Raw genomic sequence first — 22,728 nt, 5'->3', positions numbered from 1 at the left:
ATCAGAGAGCAACACCTAATTAATGGGAGATTTCCTCCCTATTTCCAAAGGTGGTGAACTTGAATTTTTTGAAGAAAAAAGCAAAAAAACAATAGGAGTGACACAATGAGAGTGGCTTACAACACAGACACAAACACACAATGTAAAATCATAAAATATGTTACTATTAACGGAAACTGGTTCTCACAACCATGAAATAAATGTTGAGTAGTTTATGTGGCTTGAGAAACTACATCCTTGTTCACTTGCTGCCTCCGCCCTCGGAGGGTCCATCTCACAGAAGTCCACTTTAGTCTTGGAGAAGTGGAACATCACATAACACAGCGAGAGGGATTCCCCTCCGGAGGAAGTGCAGAGAGGGAGCAAATGAGGGCTTGTTAAACCACTACAGAAATGCAGTTAGATTTTTGTGCAGCCTATTTACAGTGAGTTAGAGTTGGGTTATAGGAAAACAACAAAATCACAAAACTGCACACTCAAACCTGCAGTATTTTCTCTAAATGTTAAAATGGCAAAACCTGGCTCTGGCAATGTGTTATGTTATAATCCCTGCTGAGCTGAGCCTTGTGTACGCTTGTGGGGTGTGAGTAGGTTTTATATAATGCTATAATGCCTCTAATCAAGTTCTGCACACATCTCAAGGATAATTAAAGCAAAGAGTTTTCACTCTACCACAGTAAGGGTCTGCATACTTTTGTAAATGACAGATTTCATTCTGTCATTTTTAATACATTTGTAAAAAATTCTGGAAGATGTTTGTCATTATGGGTTATTGAGTGCAGACTGATGGGCAAAAATGTCAGTTTTATCCAAATTAAATCCACAACACAAAGTCTGGAAAAAGTGAAGGGGTCTGAATACTTTATGTATCCACTGTATTCAATTCAATCACAAGGCTAAAGTTTGGTTTCATACAAAATCTCTCTGTTCCTTTACATTTATCACAGTAATCATCATTTATAAAAGGCTGCCCTCTACATGAATTAATCTTCATTAACACTGATATACACAGTATATAGAGCCTGTATCTCTCTCTTTCTCTGGTAGCTGGCCAGCTCCCAGGCTGCAGAGGGATCTCCTGGGGAGATACAAGAATACTACAGTGCAGGATATATCGTCCTTAATATTAAATGAGGCACAAATGGTAGTAAAACATATGGCAGGCCAGGGCTAAAACTATGAATCAGTGTTTCCATTTTAACTTTAATTTTGGCCATTTGTCTGCTCCTGCTTTAATGTGTTGTAGGTTTCATTACTTCTTTCCCCTGTTTTCCGTTGCAGCCAGATGAACACAACCAAAATCTTCACTGGAACAGGAAGTGATAAGAAGTGAAAGGAGATGAAGTAAAAGAAAAACAAAACGAAACATGAGCTTATGATGCAAACAGCACTGGTGCACAGTGTGTGGATGACATCTGTTACACAGCCAGTGTGTCCTGCATGGCTGCATGGTTTTATTGCTCACTCACAAGGGCTGGGCAAAATGACCAAATGAATATCATGATAACATCATTGTACACATATGAAGGTGAATCAGTCATTCCAAAACTTTAACCCACAACAGTCTATACAACTACTGGTCAGACTGCTGTAGAATTTGGTATATTGATACTGATGCTTCCTAGAGGATGAGCTTTCATGACAATCCTTCCTACAGCTGCTTAGATATTGTTTAGTCTGGCCAACAATGCCATCGGTTAAACCACACCCCTATCATGGCAAATTTGGGTTAGTTAGTCCAATAGTTTGGTTGGAGAGAAGTAACTGGACAAATATTCAATAAATAGCCATTACATTTTGTACGGACATTCATAGTCTCAAGAAGATGTATCATAATGACTTTGGTGAACTCCTGACTTTTCATCTCGTGCCACAAACAGGTGACATTATTGATTTAGATTGAAATGTCTCAACAGCTAATATGGGATTGCCATGAAATTCCCCAAATGCTCCTGTGGCATCATCATCAGATCATTTCCTTTCCATTCGTCCAATATTTTGGTTTTTGACGAGATATCTGACCCAGAATGTCAACATATTGACTGGTGTTGTGGCCGGTGTGACTTCATCGCAAGATGGTCTCCAGTTTTGATACGACTTGAAACTCATACTGCACCTCGCATTTATATCAATGACAGTGATTAGATAATACAAACACAAGACAGTTCAACATCACCACAAACTCTAACCCCCAAAACATCAATTAAGTTGAATTAACACTTTAAAACTTCAAGAAAGTGAAACATTATAAACTTCATAAAGGTTATAACACTGTATCAGATAACATTAGTTTGGCTCAGTGTTGCTACTAGACTGGTAGCTGAGTTTATAGTTTTCATCTAATACACAATATAGGCCACATCCAAATGCTTACTTAGTACCATAGGAATATTACGATTATTCCTTTAGATAACAAGATAATTAATATATTATCACGTAATTGAATTTGTTATCCTCGGATAAAAAGACTATTAACCACCGATCATGAGATGAAAGGATTAAAATAATAATTGTATCCACAGCTTCTCTCACCTTCTGTAAAAAGCCAGGGGTTCAATATAATGCGTTGAATAGCACATTAACTGAACAGGAGGGTTGTAAGATAATGAAATGTTAGAGTTATGAAGTATAAAATTATTCCATGTTTTTATTACTGAGCATCCCTTTGCCAGATAATATTAAAAATACTGTTGTTTACAGGTAAGAAACTAGACCCACAGAGAAGGAATCAACAATAGGTTTATTTTTTGCAAAAAGTTTCAGAAAATCCTCAGAGAATTATTCCTACTAGTGTTAATCTACTAAACTCTCTAAGACATTGAGTGAGTATGTGTGTACGGGTGTGACAGCGACTGTTATTGTATTTTTTCCACAAAGCATAATGTTAGGTATTGCTTCATGAAGCATCTAATGGGATCTGAATTAACAACATCCCAGCAATATCTCACATCTGCCTCAGTCTTTAATTCCTTTCCTTCTCTTTCACTCTCTTCCTCTTCAGCTGCCGTACCGCAGCGGCTGCTCAGCCAGTGGGTTTTATAGTCTGCATGGGCTGTGACATGCTGAGTCACAGCAGGGGGATCAGGGAGACAAAACTAATTAAGAGGACAAGCAACAGCAAAGACACAACACTGCATGCATCATTTATGGTGTTTCAAATCACCAAAGCTAATAAGCCTCATACAGTCAGGAAACAGCTTTTGTCGCCGGCTTTGAGCAAACGCTGTGAAAAGGAAAAAAAAAAAAAAAAGCTTCAGGAATATCGGCAAATGTTCCATTTTCAGATACAAATGGAAAAGCAACAGATGTGAGATGTGTGTGTGTGTGTTTGTGCTCCAACGTGATGATATCATGCACATGCCAAAGCACTGCCTTCTGTGATAGACCAACTGGGTGTGAAACTGCTGAGAACTGCCTGACAAACAGGATGAAGAGGGCAGCTATCAGCAGACTGTATAAATAACGTCATAATTGCAGAGTTTTCAGGGGACCAGTTGTGTGGGTTTATGTGATGAGCAGCTGTGATGACAAGAAGGAGAGTGGGATTATCACACTGGTTAGGGAGATTCCTCTGTCTACATTTTACCACGTCTTTTCTCCACTGAGGCTGCTGCCACTGAGAACAACAATCCTCAGTTTAAGGAAATGTTAGTCAGCAATTGACCCTTCGCTACGCCTTTAAATACTGTTGAGCTTTCCAGTGTAACACATTTGCAACTTGCACATTTACAATAGTCATGGAGGCAGATATAATACTTGAAAATTCAGTGTACTTTTTGAAACTGTTGCTGATAGATTTTATTAACTGTAGCTAGCTAACTAACATTAAATGGATTCATTAAAAACGCCCGCTCCAGCAGACTCATAGGAGAACAAGAAAACTGTAAAGGGCCTTCTTATGGTGCAGAAAAGATCCAAGGGTAAAGCTCACAGCATCCTCACCAGTAGATGATGACACACACACACACACACACACACACACACACACACACAAAAATCAGTTGCATCTTAGGGCTTAAAACTTAGAATAATTGTCCTGGCTAAAGAAATAAAAAAGGCAAAAATAAAAATTTCACTTGCCATTTAGGGCAGGTAAAGAAGTAAAGATGTTTTACTTGGACAAGCAATATAAAGGCCACATATGCTTTATTGTTAGTATTTGTCAAACTATTGCATAAGAAAAGGATTTGAGGAGATGAGGACAAACTGATGAGTAACAAAGCCATCATAGACAAATCCCCTTTAAACCAGTTAAGAGGAGCACAGATCTGTTAACTCTAATATAGCATGTGGGACTGGAGTTACATTGGCTTCCATGTTGCTGTGGATGTCAGTCCTGAACAGGGATTTTTCTAACTTAACCTCCTAAGACCCGAACTCTTGCATGGTGTGCATTTTTAATTTCTCTTTGCTATTTAGGCTGATTGGGACCTGATGAGTGTAACAACAAAGAATTATCTTTTTACATGATGTAGTTTCTGAGAAAAATGATGTCCACATATGAGGACATTAGTTTTAAATTTCGATAGAAACCAATAAAGAGACAATTGATTAATGATGTGCAAAACTATTTATTTGGTGCCAGAACACAGCAGCATTTTCCTGAGTGCAAAAACAAAATGAGAAAGAACAATTGTGCCCCTTTGAGCAATATGGCTCATTTGAAGTACTGCTAACAGTTGCAGAAAGACGTATGTCTGTAACAAAGTAAAAAACATTCTGAACATTTTGCATTGTTACTGTTGTAAACTGTTCATTTCAATTTCTGAACATGGCTCATATGTGGTCACCAGGCCCTTGTTGAGAAAAAGTTAGTATTGTGGTCTAGAGAACCAAAAATGTGAGGTCCACATATGTGGACGCCAGGTCCTAGGAGGTTAACCTGTGACTCAAGAAAAATATGTTCAGCTAATTGTATGCTAACTCTTGGCTGAAGTCTCGGTAGCTTAGCACTGTAGATAGCAAGTTAAATAGTCTTGCTAATCTTAGCAGCTGACGTTACACCTTTGTTCTATTATTTGTGGCTATAAAAATACAGCACTTATGTGGAGAAATCCAACGCTTGACAGATTTCTGACTCCCTAATTTCAGTTGCCAGTGGTCTGATGATCAGCATGAAGTAGCATAAGCAATTAACTTCAGCTCTATATAGAAATATTCATGGCAATATGGGCTGCTAAGTCTTCCACCTGTTGCTATGCGCTGATGACAGCTAGCTGTCCTGAGGCAAGGTGCTGACTCACTGTTTGACCTCTGAGAAGAGCTTTTTGCTGCATGTCTCTCAGACTGTGCAAAGTCCCAAGCTGGCACATCTGACACCTGTATTCACCTGAGTGCCCTGAATGAAAGCATGGATGGCTTCCCCTCGTCCATTCTGATGAACAAGGATAAGGTTACAGCTTTCACAGGAGTGGACACACTCACAGGACAGTGCCGTGTGCTTTCATAGTCTAACCTTGGCGCTGAAACTATGAGAGATGCCATGTGTACTCTGCTGTCAAAAGCACTCTTATTTTAAATTCTGATTTGATGTATTTTTCTCCAGGTCCTTCAGTTTATGAGAGAGACGGAATGACAACCTATTTTTCTGCAAAAGGTGAGGGAGAACGGGACTGGATACCAAAGCCCTTTGGCAGAGGAAACATGCACATTAAAAGTGATATTTTTGATTTTTCACTTTATTTCTTTTTCTGTCACTTAAGCATGTTGGAAGCTCTGAATAAAAATGAGCATAAAAAGGAGAAAGACTGGAGGCAGAAGAAATAAAATGAAAGTAACAACTAACACTGTGGCTGTATTATTATGGCAAAAACTATAATCTTGATTATTGCTGTTCTAAATTGTACGGTCATTATTAACAGTATTTTATTACCAGTATTCCTTCCACTCCCAGAAAGTATCGTCATAATATTGATGATTGATCATAATATATGAAACCTTTCACTCTCTTTGGTTTTGTACTTTCAGGTATTCATAAAAGTGAGATGACTTATTGCAGCAAGTTTCCTGTGTGTGTGTGTGTGTGTGTGTAAGTGAGTGAAGTATTTCCTTTATCCGCCTCAGCCTTGATCCACTCATCATACTAGATTCAGTGACATCTCTCGCATGACTGAAACAAACGATGCGTGACTTTGAGCAGAATGAAGACCATTCCAGGCAATATTAAGTGTTTGACATCAATTATATTTCCAAATGAGAGAAGAAATGGATTGTGCAAGTTTATTTCTGTTTGCAGCTTTTGCTTTTTTTGTCATTGAATTTGACTTCATTTAAATTTTGCACAGCTTTTTGACACAGACTACTTAAAGAGACAAAATTAAAATCCCCCTCTCACTGCTCAGAGTAAGATAAAAACTCCAAAAGCAAGACTGGCTGCAAGGAAATGTTCAGGCCCATCAAAGGAGATGAAATTAAGTTAAGACAGACTACCAACATTTGCAAATGCCACTTCTCTTATTCTTATTTGTAAATTAAACAAACAAAATATCAACCAAAATGATCCTCTAGATGTTGTCTTTGACACGTTTTTATCAAAACAAAAAGCACAATTTGATCCTAACCCTTTTGTATTATCATTATTATATCAGTAGGACTACAAAGATGTCAGAGAAGTTATCCTATTCAACTTCCTCTTTGACAGTGCTTTGGCTTTGGTGTTGGTTTGGACTTAGCTTCACTAACTCATGAAGGATCAATTAATGAAATTTAATTATCTATCTAATCAATAGTTAATAAGAATAATAATAATGCAATTAGAAACATTTCATTAATTTTGACATAGCCAGCTGTGTATCCTATAATGCTGTAAACACTCAACAATTAAAAAGCTATTTAAAAGAGATTTGTAATCTTTTGCATAATATGAATCATTTTTGATTGGTCTCCATGCTGTGTCTTTATTAATTGTTGGACAAGCCACTTGTGAAAGTGTCCAATAAGACAGTACGGTTTAGCTGGATTTCATTAGTACAGTGGCAGCCTTGGGCATAATCAGGTGTAGTAGGCAGCAGTTTCAATTAAGCCTTTTGACAATTGTGCTCAGCACATCAGTCACGGTGTAACTGCGTATGCTCATAAGAGCAGATTGTATCACAACAAATGAAGTGTGTAAATCGTGAAAATGTGGTCACAGTGTAATTACAATGACATCAGTAACAATGAACATGAACAGACTTGTGTCCTGTCTAGATGCATGATGGGAAGCTTTTTTCTCACTCCTTCTCCTGGAGCACTACAGCATCTTAACTGCACTGTCTGTGATGCTTTTCATCCTCCCACAGCAGGGCCACCGGAGGCTTTCAAAGGGATGTGTTGACCTTATAAGGCATTCTGGGGGTGCTTCTGTATGTAAATGAGCCTGTACGTGCACAAGCAAATGGATGTAGAACAGGTGAGATTTCTCATTGTTCATAACATGTAGTAGGATGTTACCAACAGCTTCTGTGCACATATTTAGACCTTGTTATATTCATGATTTGATAAATGAGAGCACTGGACTGGACTAATGCAGTGTTGACCACAACCCTACACAGCCTATCTATACTTGGACTCAGCAACAAGGTGGACAAAATCATCCAGTTATATTTTTCATGCAATTTTGGCCATCTCCCCAATCACCTTTACCTGAGCAGTGATGCTCCCCAAGAATCCCAAGTGTTTAGAAAACTGCAGGATGTCTAAAAGCAAATTGCTGTTCCTGATCCCACTGACAGAAGACATGAGGCTGATGGAGAGACGGAAAAATCCCCTGTCCTCACTTTCATTTTTGTTATTACCCCCTTCATCCTAACATGGCTTTAAAAAAACATAAAAACTCAAAAGATGAGGGGAACAAGGTTGGAGGATTGGGATTTGAGGCAGTATAACAACCATGTGCTCCTCACCAGATAAATATATATAAAAATATGAATTTTCCACTAGGGGGCAATGTTGTTCTATGGAAGCCACAGCTCTGACCGGCAGAGAGAGCAGAGTACCTGTCACAGAGGTTGTATTAGCCATGTGGGTCACAGAGGCTCTGCTTTTTAAAGAGATGAACAATGAACAGTGATGGGTGGGGGTGGGGGGTGGGGGGAATAACAGAAATAAAAATTCATGCCAAGCAATCAGAATGAAAAACGGTTGTTCTGCAAATCAGTGGAATGAAGGAAGAATTAATGGGAAGGGACGGCCTGAGCCAGGGAGCTATTACAATTCAAGGATGCTTTGAAACAATTACATATTCAGTACAAGAGCTGCTAATTGTGCACATTCACACACTTCCCTGCTGATGTATCATTGCTGTCACCTTTGGGCTACTGTGTAATAGCATACTGTACGATTCTGATGACAAAAAGCTAACTTTACATCAGAAATTGAAATCTGCTGCTGTTTTTATGGTCTAAGAGTGAGTGTGGATGATGTAATGGCACAGAATATAGCTCCATGCCTGCCAAATTATTTAAGGACTGGCCTGATATCACTGGATGTTATTTGATAATATGTCATTTTACTTAGATAATGGAGGATCATTTGGAATAGTAGCTTTGATAGGCTATGGTTCATCACTATCCTCTGCACCACCTTTCATTGAATCTGCCTTTAATCCCTTTAACAATTTAAACTCCAAAACAAACAAATGAGTCAGTGGAAACTGAGTTTTCAAATGTTTTGTCCACTGCTGTTTTCAGGATAAAGCATCTGCTAATGAAGATTGTGTGATATGTTTGAAAGCTCCACAACGAGCACGTAAGTAGACCTTAAGTTGACAATCTCTGTCAATTGCTGTATGACTGAACTTTTGACCTAAATCATAAACATTTCTGATGACCGATGGGTCGACTTTGAGTGGCATTTCATCAGAAGCACAGGATTTTCTATTGAGAAAAATATCCTTTTGCCTTACAGCTTTGTTCTGGACAACCCAATATCAGTGGTTTGGCTTAGTCCCAAGATCATGTAAGGCCTTATGCCCATCAACCACACAGTGGTTGTATGTGACCTCTGGAGCATTAACTGTTTTATTTTGGTTCATTTGATCAGGTAATAGCAACGTCCTTTGAACGTCAGTATTCAATGTCTGGGCCCTTAATTAAAATAACAGTGGTGTAGTTCATAAAGTGAAAACTTAAATAAGTAGGCAATGAGGGCAAAAATAGTTATTCACATTACAGTGGAAAAACAACCACTGCATAGTTTTGTGCAGTATTTATCACTGCATCCTGCTGTACTTAAAGGGGGTATTTGTAAGTCTTCTCTTCCACCAAACTTGGTTTCTTGTCTCTCAGCTCTTGGTGAGAGAAGTTTGATGCTGAACTTGCAACGTCTCTAAATTGGTAATAAACAGCTGTTAATGCTAATGCTGGCTACGTAGCAATAGCAATACTTACAAATAGCGCCTTTAACTGTGCCACCATATAGTAGCTACAATGCTAAAATTTGAAGTTTTAATGTATTGCTGCTCTACGCTGTGCCATAGCAACACACTACATGCGGAGAGGTGCCTGCATAAGAAGTTTTCTGAAAATAATGTGAATATGCCTCAAATTAATTCTCAAATGCATATGCATGTCTTCCAGAAAGACAATCCTACCAATTCCTATTGGAACTGATTAAATACTCAATCAAAGTATGTGTTACAGCAAAGATTCTTATCTAATGACAAATGTCCACTGCAGGCCGGAGTAAAGAATACGACTGTAGATGTAAATGCCTTGTCTTAATGTCTAACAATATGTTTGGCAGCAATAAATTACAGGCTGCAGAGGTAGGCTTGTGGTTAAACGACTGATGGTTATGATGAAAGACACAAAGCAGGAGAGGAAGACTCACTCCTCTAGTGAGATGTTGGAGTACAGCAGAGAGGGGGTGGAGGAATGAGGAACAGCTGGGCTGCTGGAGTCACGCTGAGTTGTCTCAACTGCCATCCACCTCTCTGGTAACGATGTCTGGGGAACAATTTCCAGCACTGCCCAGCACCTGAAACACACAAACACACCCAGAGAAATTTACTAAATGACAAGTACCACGATGTGAATAAACGCAGCTCATTTATCAGCAAACATATACCTCCATTCCTGTTATGGAATCTAATTTTTAAAACAAATGAATCCCTTCCAAATCAGGATATAGCCTATACATTTAGTGACTCAAATAGGTCGTGACATATGCTGATCAAACTTTCAACACTTTAAAACCTGACTATTAAAAACCAAGTACTTTTTAAAACAATTCAAACTTGTGAGCCCCAGTGATGTAATGTATGTGCTGTGTATTCAACATTTTGTTTCTGAATCAATATGATACAGTTTTCCCACAGATATAAAGAGGTATACAGCTAAGCGTACAAGGAGCTCTTAAATTGAACAAATAGCTGCCTACAGGCCTGATAGCAACTTTCTTATTTCGGTATGCTATTCTATGCATTATTTGATAGAGCATGTTTCAAATAGCTACTGTCTGATCCAATCACAGTGTATAGGGCTCTGTGTTTTATGACCGTCAAGGACAAATGGCTATAGCATTAATGGCTGTTCTGTGCCAACATGAAGATAAAGTATCATGATCCAAAAGACAACACCACAAGTAATTGCACAATTTCCAAGATATGTACTTGCATGCATCTAACTTTTCTTGAGTGGAGGGGTCAGGATTAAATACATTTCATGATGTGAAAAAGATGGGGATTAAAACAGTATGTAGATGTATGTTAAACAGTTGATATTAGTTACCAAAGGGCCAAAAACAAGCTTCATATTCTTCCAGGAGGATGTTGCAAGACAGGGCCATTAGTCACAAAGATACACCACAGCCTCTAATCTAAAGTAAGACACACACTCTTGCTTAGTCACCACTGGCACCAGGCTGCAATAATCAACATTTTTATATGAACAATGGATCAAATGAATGTGTAATGTGAACAAGCCACAGAGAATTATCGCCTAACTCTGCAGTTCTCCTCAGCCTTTCAAAGTATTGTCACATTTTTCAGCTCACTGTTTTGCTTTTATGGCACACAGCTTTACTTTTGTGATTCATTCTCACCACTCAGCAGTGGTGAAACATACAAGGAGCCCAGCACCAAACAGCAAACAAAAAAGTTAGTGACTAGCGGGTGAACATAGTAGAGCGCTTAGTAGCTAAAAAGGGAGGTGGACAGAAACAAAACTCCAAATGAACACTGCCATTGGTCTGTGTTTTCTAAATGTGTAAACAGGCAATAGTTAGCTAACATGTTAGCTAGTCAACAGCAGATTAACACAAGGCTGCCAATTCAACAACTCAAAAAGTTTCATGATCTCATTGGATTCATCCAATGTAAAATTTGTGATTTTTAAGCGAAGGAAGAAGCAGTGCGTGCAACAACAAATCACTGCAATATGTGTTCTGCTGGAGCAGCCAATCACAGTGATTTTTTTCAGACCCACTATATCAAATGATTGTATACTGTAGGTGGCGGTAATGAGCCAAATGGTGCCGAAACAGAACAAATACATATATAAATAGTTCAGTGGTCATTTGTTCAATTTTATGAATTTGTTGGGTCTTACTCCTGATCTGTCGATGCTAAAGCATGATAAAACATACCGTACCAGTCAAACCTCTAGTCATGCCTAATAGTTAGTGTTAGCTGCTAATTGACCACAGCTGTTAATCAAATGATTTTATTTGAGTTTTCTGTTACAGGATGCTCACTTCCTGTGATGAAGTCAGGAGCTTCAACAATGTAAGCAGGAGTTTGGTGGTCCTAGGCAGATTTCAGTTTTACCGGAGAACCCCTTTGAGACATTTCAAGCGACTGCATAACGTTATGGCAGTCTTCCAAGACTGGTTTTTCCTTTTTGAGAAGAGATTGTCACAAGGCTGACATGGAAACAGAGACGTAGTACTTTTAAAACCTCCCAAGGACGCCATCGTGAATTAATTACACATTTATCAGCAAGACCAATCCACTCTAAACTGAAATTATTCATTGCTTTAGTTTTGACAGGTCACTGAATCATAAAATACGCTCAATCAAGAAAATGAGGTGCTCTTTGAAAACTCACAGTCTCATTCTTGATGATGATTTCATTCTAAACCCAAACCTGCTGCAGATAGTAAAACAGTTTTCACCCAACTGCTGGGCACCAGGGTTACCGTATGTGTTGATAATTTTACTCCCTCCAACACCACAGCCCCCTCCTGTTCTAGTTTTCCTTTGCTCATGATAGTCCTCATGCTTGACTTTGGCATCCATTTCTTTGTGTATTATGTATACCCCCTCACTCAGTGCTGCGTGTCTGCTGGGTTCTGTACTGTGTAGCCCTCAAGGTTTACTGTACTCCCTGCTGAATCCCTTAGTGCTGGATTCTTTAGGGAAGAATTTCAAGAGCAAAGCTTCTTCAGAAAAAATACCTCTGACTGTGTACATTTAGTGCATCGCTTCTATACTGGGTACACTGTGTTTTGGTCCATCTAATGTAAGTTATCTTCAACCCTTAATTTTTAATGGTTATAAGTTTCAATATCAGTTACTACGTAAATAACTTGGTGCAGGAAATATCTTTGTGCCTGAGTAATACAATGTTTTTATCATTATGTACTTGGCTATGACCTTCAGTAAGCAATTATCATAAGACAGAAAAAAACAAACAAAAAACCTGCAGTATGAACAAAAATCTTTTTGAAACAACCTGAAGTTTACTTTGTGAAAACACCATTTTCTTGCTGAAATAATTCCCAAATGAATTTGTTAAATTTGCATTAAATAATGAAGTGAGAAAACATGTTTATTAACAAGCAAGCATCTTCTACAAGTGATTACCATAACATCAGTTTGATGTATACAGCAGAGTGCCTGTCTTCATGGAAGGAGTGCATGGAATCCTCAATAGTAATTTTACAAGATCATCTTCTGCTGTATAAATGTGTCTAAATCATTTATTTGAAATGTTATACTGCAAGTTTTTCCATTTTAATGTCTATTTACTTTCTCTGACGTGCACAACAACCTTCACCATTATGATATACATCAATCTGCAAAGGTGCCAAATTTACCGCTGATAATTGCTTCACCATTCCACATGCAAATAAGCCATTTCTATGCAAGTAAGGCAACACTTATACTGTCAGATTACTGTAATTTTCCCCTTAGCCCGTATCAACCATTTTCAATGGTTGCCTTTTAATGCAGTGTCAATCTGAAAACACATCTTCAACACCTGTTGAGTCTTTGATCAGTTTGTGTTTACATCGACTGGCAATTTCACAAATGAAATGATGAGCTGTTCAGTATGATGGGTTATTACTGATATTGCTGATCTAAATCTTGAATATAAACACATACTTTACAATGGAAACTGGGAAAAAAAATGGTGCTTATAGTGATCAGTTTGACCCACACAGACATGATCACTATACGCACCATTTTTTCCCTTTTTCTTTATTTCTCATGCAGATTACAATCTAATCTACATTCATGTCATATTTATGCATTTACATCTTCCTAGGTGCTCAGAAAAATGGAAATATGGACGAATACATTTCCATAGAAATGGGGCTAGTTCCATCTGCTAAGGACGACCTTTGATACAATTAAGAAGTCCAGAGCAGCTACTAAATGGACCTTATGGTGAGATTTAATTGTTTGTTAAGAATGGATTTTAAAGCTCATCTAGATTCACAATGCATCATATACATAATGGCAGATTTTAATACTTGAAGGTATCTGATTTGAAGATGTTCACAATGGGTGGACTGTAACACACTATAACAATATATGTTAAATGTGCTATCATTAGCAGCTCATATATGTGCATTATAAGAGACAATCATGGCTGATCAACAGTCCCAACCAAGCCCCTCTTTGGGTTGTCAAGGTGTTTAGGTCTGGTGGAAATCAACCTGATAATCCTTTAGGGGTACAGCTAGTCTTTGAAGGTTTTCTCAAAACAAAAACAGAGAGAGTGAGAAACAGAGAATAAATCACAAGTTCTTTGTTTGAAATCAAAGGCCATAAAGTTAGGCTGCAGGAGAGAGAAAGGAATTCACGGACAGGTAAATTCTCCCCCCTCTCTGCGGCACTGGCAGTTGGTCTCTTTGAATCGGCAGAGCAGAGTGCAGCTCTGAGAGATTTATCCATTCATTTGTTGTGGCTACGCTCGAATGCACCCAACAACAGACCATTTCTATTTTATTCTACTAGTCTTTCACTCTGCTGGGTGGCTCAACAGAATTATGTCCCCAACGATAATTATCAATCAAAATTATGGTCTGAAAAATGGAGGCAGAGGAAACTGCTTACCAGGATGTCAAGTATGAACAGGACTCCAAAAAGAAGTAGTGTGATAAGAGAGAGAGGGAGGTGAGGTGAGTGAGGGGAGGGAGGGGATTTGTATATATGTGCAGTGTAGCCATCATGATTGCAGTCAACTTATGGTAACAAACTGTGCCACACTTCAAGTACTTTGAAGAACAAATAATTTCAATTCAAGCGCATTGCATAAACATTCAGTTTTTCAGCTGGGGATCAGCCGTTTTCACTCACAGATGATCGGTATTGGTATCGGCAGCAAAAGAAAGGTGATACTGGCATCCCTATTAATTTTGCATTAATGCTGTTATATATATTTTTAATTACAGCAATTTTAGTGTCATTATTAACTCAAAATTCAGATGCCATTATAATTATGAACTCAGTCACGTGTTTTCCCCCTGTATAGAGGGGCAGTGTATATGTTCATGACTCATATGAAAGGTCTGTACCACTCCAAGTAGTAAGTAAATATCCAAGTATAAGAAAACTGGTGAGATCGACAGATTCCCTTAAATCACTTGTATGTGCCACTTAAGAACCAAATCTGTTCGTATGCTCTCGTATGAGACTCATTATGGCCTGATCATGTCTGATACATCTGCCTAGTGTTGCAGTGGAATATAAATCAAAAGTATCTACAGCAGTTTTCACATGCGTGTCGAACATAACTCTTAAGGGATCTGTGGAATCAAAAGGTTGAAGTTGGAGGAGGAGTTCAGTGAAAGTGGATGCAATGCACAAGGAAGAAAAAACAAACATGTTGAGATCTGTTAAAGAACAGAGCCCATGTTAAATAAAACACTTGGTTGAAGGCTCATAAGATGTAGCTCTCTAACCATGCATTTACAGAACTACAAATAAAAACATAGTTAGTGTTTTTCCAGCATTGAACAAAGGTGATGGGAGAAAGTGAAGGCTGTTTTCAGCGCATGGACATAACTCTGAAATGTTATCATGAATCGATAAATGGAGCTGCCCTGTGAAAAAAACTGCCATTATAGCACATTGCTTTGCTACGCAACACTGCTTTCAAAATCTGGTGTGTAGGTTGGACACAAAACAAAAAAAAAATGCAGCCTGAAGCTCATAAATCTCAGAGAAGTATCCCAGAGGAGAGAGACTTATTGTGTGGAGCTGCTGTAAGTTGTTTTGCCAGAAGCTGATCAGTAAAGTACACTAAAGGTCAGATACAACCAACTGGGTATAGCTCAGTGAAATTTGTCATGGGTGTGCCGCTCAGGCAGCAGTGCAACAGAGCATTTTCTTGAGTTTAAAATGTGCTTGTCGGATCATTTTAAGTTTTCACTTCTTTTTTTTTTTTTTTAAATCCAAATTCTTTCTATTATTTAAAAAAATTGAGTTGGTGAAAAGATTGACAGAGTGGCATGGCATGAATTTTGATATTGCAACCTACATACCTGTAGTATTTGGATTAAAATTGCAGTGTTGGTCCACATGGAAGCTATTTGTGTTGTGGGGTTGTGGTACACTGGACAAGCTTTAGTGTGGCATCAGTCTTGCTTGGGCTACGAAACGAGACGGCTAGCTGGTTAGCGTGCTAACTTCAGTAGACGAACAGATGTGATAGAGACGAGTAAACATTGGTGTTGCTTTCCACGGCTGGAGACAGCTGTTGACGGATGAGGTTTGATGCTGAAGTCGCAACGTTTCTTCTAGACTGGTAAGTAAACAGCTGTTAATGCTAACACTGGCTTTGCAGCAATAGCAAAACTTACAAATAGCTCCTCTAAGCACTCACCTCCCTGGGATTCCTCAAATGATTTTCCAACAGCGTTCTATTGTCAAAATGTCAAATTGATGAAAGTATTTCAAATGTTTTTCTCTAAAAAGTCTATACAGGGCTGCTATATATAGGAGTGCACACCTACGTTTCTATGACAACAAGCAAGTGACCGTGATTAGTGATTATTGTGCTGATTAATTTGGGATTTATTTAGTATTGTACTTAGGTTTGGGGCATTAAAAAAAGAATTGGTAAAAATCAAAAAAAATTATTAGAGGCTTCAACAACACTGTATCCTACACCTCCCATAATTCAACTAGACAGTATATGAGACTTTGCCTACAATGGTGATGTCTTTTAAACTCCACACGCAGATTTTATAATGCAGGCTCTCCATTAAAACCGAGCTGTTTTTACTTGAGTAATTCTCTCAGACTTGACAAAGCTATAAAAGACATTATACAACAGTTTTCATGGCTGAATGGAACTCCACCACTAGATAATGGACATAGACATGTAAAATTGGTGGAAGGGCTTTTTAAAGTTTTGTCTCTCCATTTGTTTATTTTTCTCTCTCATGAAACTCGCTTTCTTTCTCACAAGCTGCAACAAACACACGGGCAAATATCCACAAATGAAGGTGTATATTTTCTTCTAACATTCTGAAATGTTTTGTTTTTGTTATGATGTAGGCTGCTGTAACTCTAAGAGTGTGTGTGTGTGTGTGTGTGTGTGTGTGTTTAGTGGAGAGACGTGTGTTTCATGTGTGTGATTATTTTGTTTTTCACTGAAATACCAGATGCATCCAGTTCACCTGATGTAAATGAAGTGACTAAAGAACATGCACACAAACATTCACAAAATACACAACAGAGTCAGTCTTAGTGTGAAAGCCGACATCAGTGGAGATACAGCTGCCGTGTTCATATGGCCATATTTACTGAGGAGAGTAAGGTTTAAATTAAGTGCAGACTGACTCCAGTCTCCATACCCTAAATTACCACATTTGGCTTAAAAGGTATTTCTTGAACACAACACTTCAGCCTTCATCCCAGCCACAGAGTGTTTAGATCCACCATCCACAAAACAGTATACTGTTATCTCTGCTATTAACTCCTATAGAAGTTACACACAACCCTATATATATTCCATTTCACGCCCTAGTACTCTTATTCCTCATAGAATTAGCCAATAAAAGCTTTTTAAAATAAAATAATATTTTTTAAAATCTTTAATGTGCAAGGATGTCAACAAATGAAACAGTTGTGACCTCCTTATGAAACATACAGAAGCTTAAACCCTCCACCGAACCACCCATTTTCCTGCCTCCATAATCTCTGACCCTGAGCCCATGGAGAGGTTGTAGCAGTCTTTCTCGAGAATAGCCCAGTGTCCTGTGGTGCTCTCCCCTGGGAGGCAATACACCAGATGCTCTCCTAGGGAAAAAGGTTTCTGCCATGGTACAGGAGTAGATCCACAGAAGCTCTTGAATAGTATTTAATATAAAAATAACATTTTCTTTGTTTTTCAGATGGGCGGTGTGGCCTATATGTTATTTGTCAAGATATGCTTTTTTCATTTAGGACAGTGCAGTCAGTGAAGTTAGAACATGGCTGAATAAGAGTATTACTTTAAAGGATAATGAAACCTGAAAAGTTGTGTCAGGTGACAACTATTTATTTCCCTTAGGTTCTTGATTAAAAAGCAGGAGCAGAAGAGAGTAATATTCTTACCAGAGGATGTTGAGCACAGTGCAGGTTGTCAGACCTCCAAGAATTGCTCTTCGAAACCACAGGATCTGAACATAAAGGAAATACAGAACACGGTGACCAACATCCTTCTCAGAGAGACTTACAACTGAATTTTGTAAAAGGATAACATAGTAAGATCCTGTCATCCGAATTGAATATCAGTGGAAATCAATAAGCAATAATATTACATTATGTGCCAGTTTCAGCAGTAGATGAACTGCAACTTCTCGCTGCCCTCCTTCATTTGCATCATGTCATTTGTATACAACGTTGAAGAGAAGTCTTTAAGACTTGTCAGCCACAGTGACACACTTACAAGGTTTGATCCTCTACCCTCTTGTGGGCCTAACTGTCTCTGTATGTTTTATGCAAAATATCTGTGTACAATGCAAAACATCCTTCTTCAAAGACACTTTGGAGACAGTGACCTCCAAAAATACAAAGCATGTCAGGGATGATGATACATTTTTTGTTGCATAGGCCAAGTCGGATGTAGATGGTTATTTCTACGAAGGAGGGTTTGTTATTCTGACAATGACATTGAAAAATTACAGCAGCAGAAACGCAGGCTTGTAGTCAGTAACAGTGGGTGAGAAAAACATACTATCCCACGCATAGAGCTAACAGTTGCAGTTGTGGCAGTCAGCATGGACAAACTGTGTCCATGCTGACATGGTGCAGATGCAGCAGGTATAAAACAAGCTTTTACCACCGGATCTGTGTAGAGAAACTGGGTTTCAGAGATTAATATAATAAAATAAACACAAATGCCACCGTCATCATGTTTTCCACGTGGTTTTCCATAGTTTGATCTGTGACTGGATCTCTTTTAATTACATCGTATGCGCCCTCTTCTGCAATAGTTTACTGGGAAGAATCGGTGCCACCAGCTGTTTATCTCAAAGTCTTACTGTATAGAACAGCTCTTGCCTACATTTTTGTCTTTTATGAATATTGAAGACATAACTGCTGCCTATTTGTCAACATACTGACACTTTGTTCCTGTCTTTCACTCCTTTTGGGAATGACTGTACAACACTAAACCCTGTCACCCTTATTTTACATTAATACTATCAATACTTTTACATGCATCGGTGCATTATTCACAGCATGTCCAACAAAGAGCTGGACTATGTGCCTAGGACAGAGCTGCGGCCTCACCAGCAGCACTTCTGACCTGACCAATAACAACTGACCCAACCAGCAGGTTGGCCTGGAAGGAATGGTGACACACAGCTACATTAATGTCCACACTGGATATTTTCGAATAATTCCCATCTTATGTCTTTTAAAAAGGATTTGTTTACCAATGGTCTGCTTAATTACACAAACCAAAGAACATTTTTAATTCAACATTTCACAGAGTATAAAACATGCTAGGAGCTGACCAGTACAGAGAGAGACGGACGACTAAAAGGTCACCACAGCCTTTCAGTCTTTCACTGCTCCCCACATGTTACAGTCTCTCTCTCAGCTTACTAATGCTGAAGAATAACAGTCCATTTCTGAATTCAGTACATTTGGTCTACAGGTCCACCAGGATGTAGTGGAGGACTAGATTTACCTGTGTTCTGTTGTGTGAGATCTGTGAGAAAAGCAAAGGCATCACGTTTACAATTCCTCCTGTTGAGACAGAAACAGAGCAGCAGGTAAATCTCACAGGCTGTGTCGTCTTTACCCTTTTTTCTTTACTGCATGGAGACAACACTTTATTAAAAAAAAGAAACAAAAAATGTTGTCATCTGCTTCATCCACAGTGGCCAATCCAGTTGGAAATAACATAGTGCTTGACTACTTTAGAGGTAACCTAGTATAGCTGGAAAATGAACCGAATGCATTAAATTACAGGCATTATGAATGTCTTACTGGCAGAAATTCATTGATATTACAATGTTCGATTACTAAGTTGTCTGAATCCCATGTGACAAACCAAAAATAGCATAAACAGCCATAAATAATCACATCAGAAGTGAAGCGCAACAGGAGAGAAAACATAATGCCCTCATGTAGTTAAAGTAACGCTATTGTTAATTTATTATTACTGAAGTAAATACAACAAATTACTGAACTCCAGTCCACACATTACATATAACGGACAAAGTCAGATACAGCGGTACAAAATATGTTCAGAAAAACCTTGCATCATGGGAATCTACAGATACTGCATGTATGCTTTTTTGCAGTCCACTACTTCTGATATTTTGGTGCTTTCTCCTTTTAGCTTTTGCTTTAGAGATGTCAGCCCATATAAGCTGCAGTAAAATCTGTCTCACCCTGCTTTAAGGAACTGCACACCAAACTAAAAGGATTGTATTAGTCTGCGTTTCAGTGGGTAGTCCTGAAGTCCCATCATAGCCAGAATGTTGTTTGAGAGGCTTTTAAATCCTGACCAGAGTACAATTTTGAGGTAAACATAATCCTTTTTTAATCTTAAGAAAATGATTTAAAGTTGTTCTATATACCGTTCCACACAACAAGCAATGACAAACTGCAAAGCAGCTGTCATAGCTGGCAGTTTGCATGTTCAAATGGCCCTCAGAAGTAATGAAAGCTGGAGGAAGTACAGTCAGAGCTGTCGCACAAATGCTAACGAAACAGAGCGATAACCCGTTGTCCTGCCACAGCTGATGTGTTGCAGTGACTTCAGGAAGTCAGAGTACTCGCTGGTGGTGTGGTTGGAAAACTTTGAAGTAGAGTTGAACACTGGTTCAGGCTTGACCTTAACTCGTGCTCTTTAACACCCATTTTTTGGATATTTTCTTACCCTGTGTCACGCCCCCAGCATGAACCACCTATTTTCCATTTATCTTGTCTAATTTAGACACTGAGACACAGAAAATTCATTGTGTTTTTATGCAGATGGAAAGAATAACTTCTAAATTGTAGGGGGAGGGGGGTTACTAGTAATACACATTTTCAATGCAAATACTTTAAAGGGCCTTTTTGTGAAGGTTTAACCTCACAAAGGAAAGACGAGAGAAAAGAGAAAAGACAGACATAGCATGAGGGTGTCTCAAAGAGGTAAAGTCAGAGAGGAAAACCTGTGAGGAAATTGTGTGAAAAATATAGTATGAGATATGGGGAATATTTGGGAATCTCACCACTCGATTTGATTCTGGTCCTGGCCTGCTGAATTGCAATTGGAAAGATAACTGTAACTCAGTTTAGCTAAGAGAATCACTGTTGAAGTGTGCGGGAGTAATCATTTGGAGGCATGTTACAATCTTCTGCCTATATGAGAATAATGACATGAAAGTGTAATTTACTGACCATCACCACTGGACAAATGTCTTTGATGGAAAAAAAACATTTTTCTACACATGCTAGACTAAAATGAAAAATAGCTGCGCTGACAGTGGAGAACAGTCTCATTGAGTTTTCTTGATCACCTGATCAGAGTGCACACCAACTGCTGGAGAGGGCTGGACTCTCAGCTCCATTAAGCAAATGTAAGTCTGGGGGTACAAAACAATTGAAAAAAAAACCAAACACTTCACTTTCATCTTACTAAGATTAATGTTATTAAATCAAGAAGATGAACTAAACATAATTCTGGAGTGTGCTCTGTACTCTGTCTTGATGCTGCACTGCTCACACTCTACCTTTTTTGTTCTGTCAACATAATGTTATTACTTATGTTAAAAAATCTGTGAATCAATTCAGAGTCATACAAGAAAAGATCTGCAGTTCTTATGAAAATTAATCTCCCCCCACCATCACCACCCAAACTTACTATCAGAAGATGAATGATGAATGCACAGATTTCCATCACAGTCATGGTGATGGCCTATTACATCTCATCTCTATTACAAATCAATACTATAGGCAGGTTCAGTTTAGCTTGACACAGAGATACTGTGTACATCTGACACATCTGATCCATGAAAGGTACTGCAGTCTGTTTTTCATATAGATATTCCCTCCTAAGCAAACATCAGTGAGATGTAGGGAAACATTTTCAGGATGTTAAGTGAAATCTGAATCAAACAGCTCTGTTTTTGGATACACTTTAAACAGGTTTTTTAACTTTGTCTTCAAAGCTTGTGTTTGTGAATTATGTATAAACTTTATAAACCTCTGTTATTTTCTAACCGAGCAGCACTTGTTGACCACTTGGCTGAAAACTGTTTTACAAGTTAGTTTTCCAAATCTGGCTGGCAGGTCTAATTCCAGGCAGCGGCTGCCTGGCACTCGGGCTAATAAACTGTAGGTGGCGAGAGAGCTGATCATAAGGATGGCAAAAGTAAACCATATCACAGTCATTGCCAAATACACACATTAACATAGATAAAAAGAAAACATCAAATGCAGTGACGTAATGCGCACAGCTATCGAGGGGAAAAAAGAGAGAAAATACTGTAAAAAGTTTCTGCTCACCCAGAGCCACTGTGCCCATTAGGAAAGGTTTCCCCATCTGACTGAAGTCGTTGCTGCTCTGAAGGCCGACCTCTGACCCCACTGCAAATGTCACAGCCACCTGAGACGCACAAACACACACAGGGCTTCAGTGACAGGTCTCGACAGATTCATTTTGTCAAGGTCAAGATCAAGATGAAGGTAGATCAACATCAAGGTTCTTGTCTTGCAGGCAGGTAATTAAACCCTCTGCAGCGACGCAAACAACACAGGGCAGTAAAACCAAGAAACATTTATTTTATTTATTTAATTTTTTAATCTTTGGGTCTCGTGTTAAATTCACCATTAATGAACCAACCAGCTGGGGGAATAAAGCTGATTTTTCCATCTAATTACATACAATGGATTACTCCCTAATATCAGTATTAGCATCAGCCCCAAAAATCTAATATCAGTCGGGCTCTGGTTGTGACTTTTAACATACGATATATACAGTTTTAATATAGAGATGCTCTGAAAAGTATATTTAAAATCAATAGTTGTATTCATGTATTTGATGTTCAAAGTAAAGCCCAAAGTCAATACATCTGTCATTTGTCTTT

The 22,728-nt window shown here is 38.5% G+C and overlaps 1 protein-coding gene across 1 annotated transcript in view; it reads right to left on the bottom strand.

Moving 5' to 3' along the window:
* si:ch211-51h4.2 (uncharacterized) overlaps positions 1–22,728 on the bottom strand; it is a 108,234-nt gene that overhangs the window by 44,540 nt on the left and 40,966 nt on the right. The window contains exons 9-12 of the mRNA XM_056379085.1: positions 22,148–22,247; positions 19,335–19,393; positions 17,753–17,817; positions 9,811–9,957 (exon numbers count right to left, since the gene is read on the bottom strand). Of these exons, the coding sequence (XP_056235060.1) occupies positions 9,811–9,957; positions 17,753–17,817; positions 19,335–19,393; positions 22,148–22,247 (371 nt within the window). The remainder of the gene's footprint in view (positions 1–9,810; positions 9,958–17,752; positions 17,818–19,334; positions 19,394–22,147; positions 22,248–22,728) is intronic.

This window comes from Seriola aureovittata, chromosome 6 (genome assembly GCF_021018895.1).
Source record: "Seriola aureovittata isolate HTS-2021-v1 ecotype China chromosome 6, ASM2101889v1, whole genome shotgun sequence".
In the NCBI taxonomy this organism is placed as follows: domain Eukaryota; kingdom Metazoa; phylum Chordata; class Actinopteri; order Carangiformes; family Carangidae; genus Seriola; species Seriola aureovittata.
The sequence above is the reverse complement of the archived record's forward strand: the minus strand, read 5'-3'. Positions and strand labels throughout refer to the sequence as shown.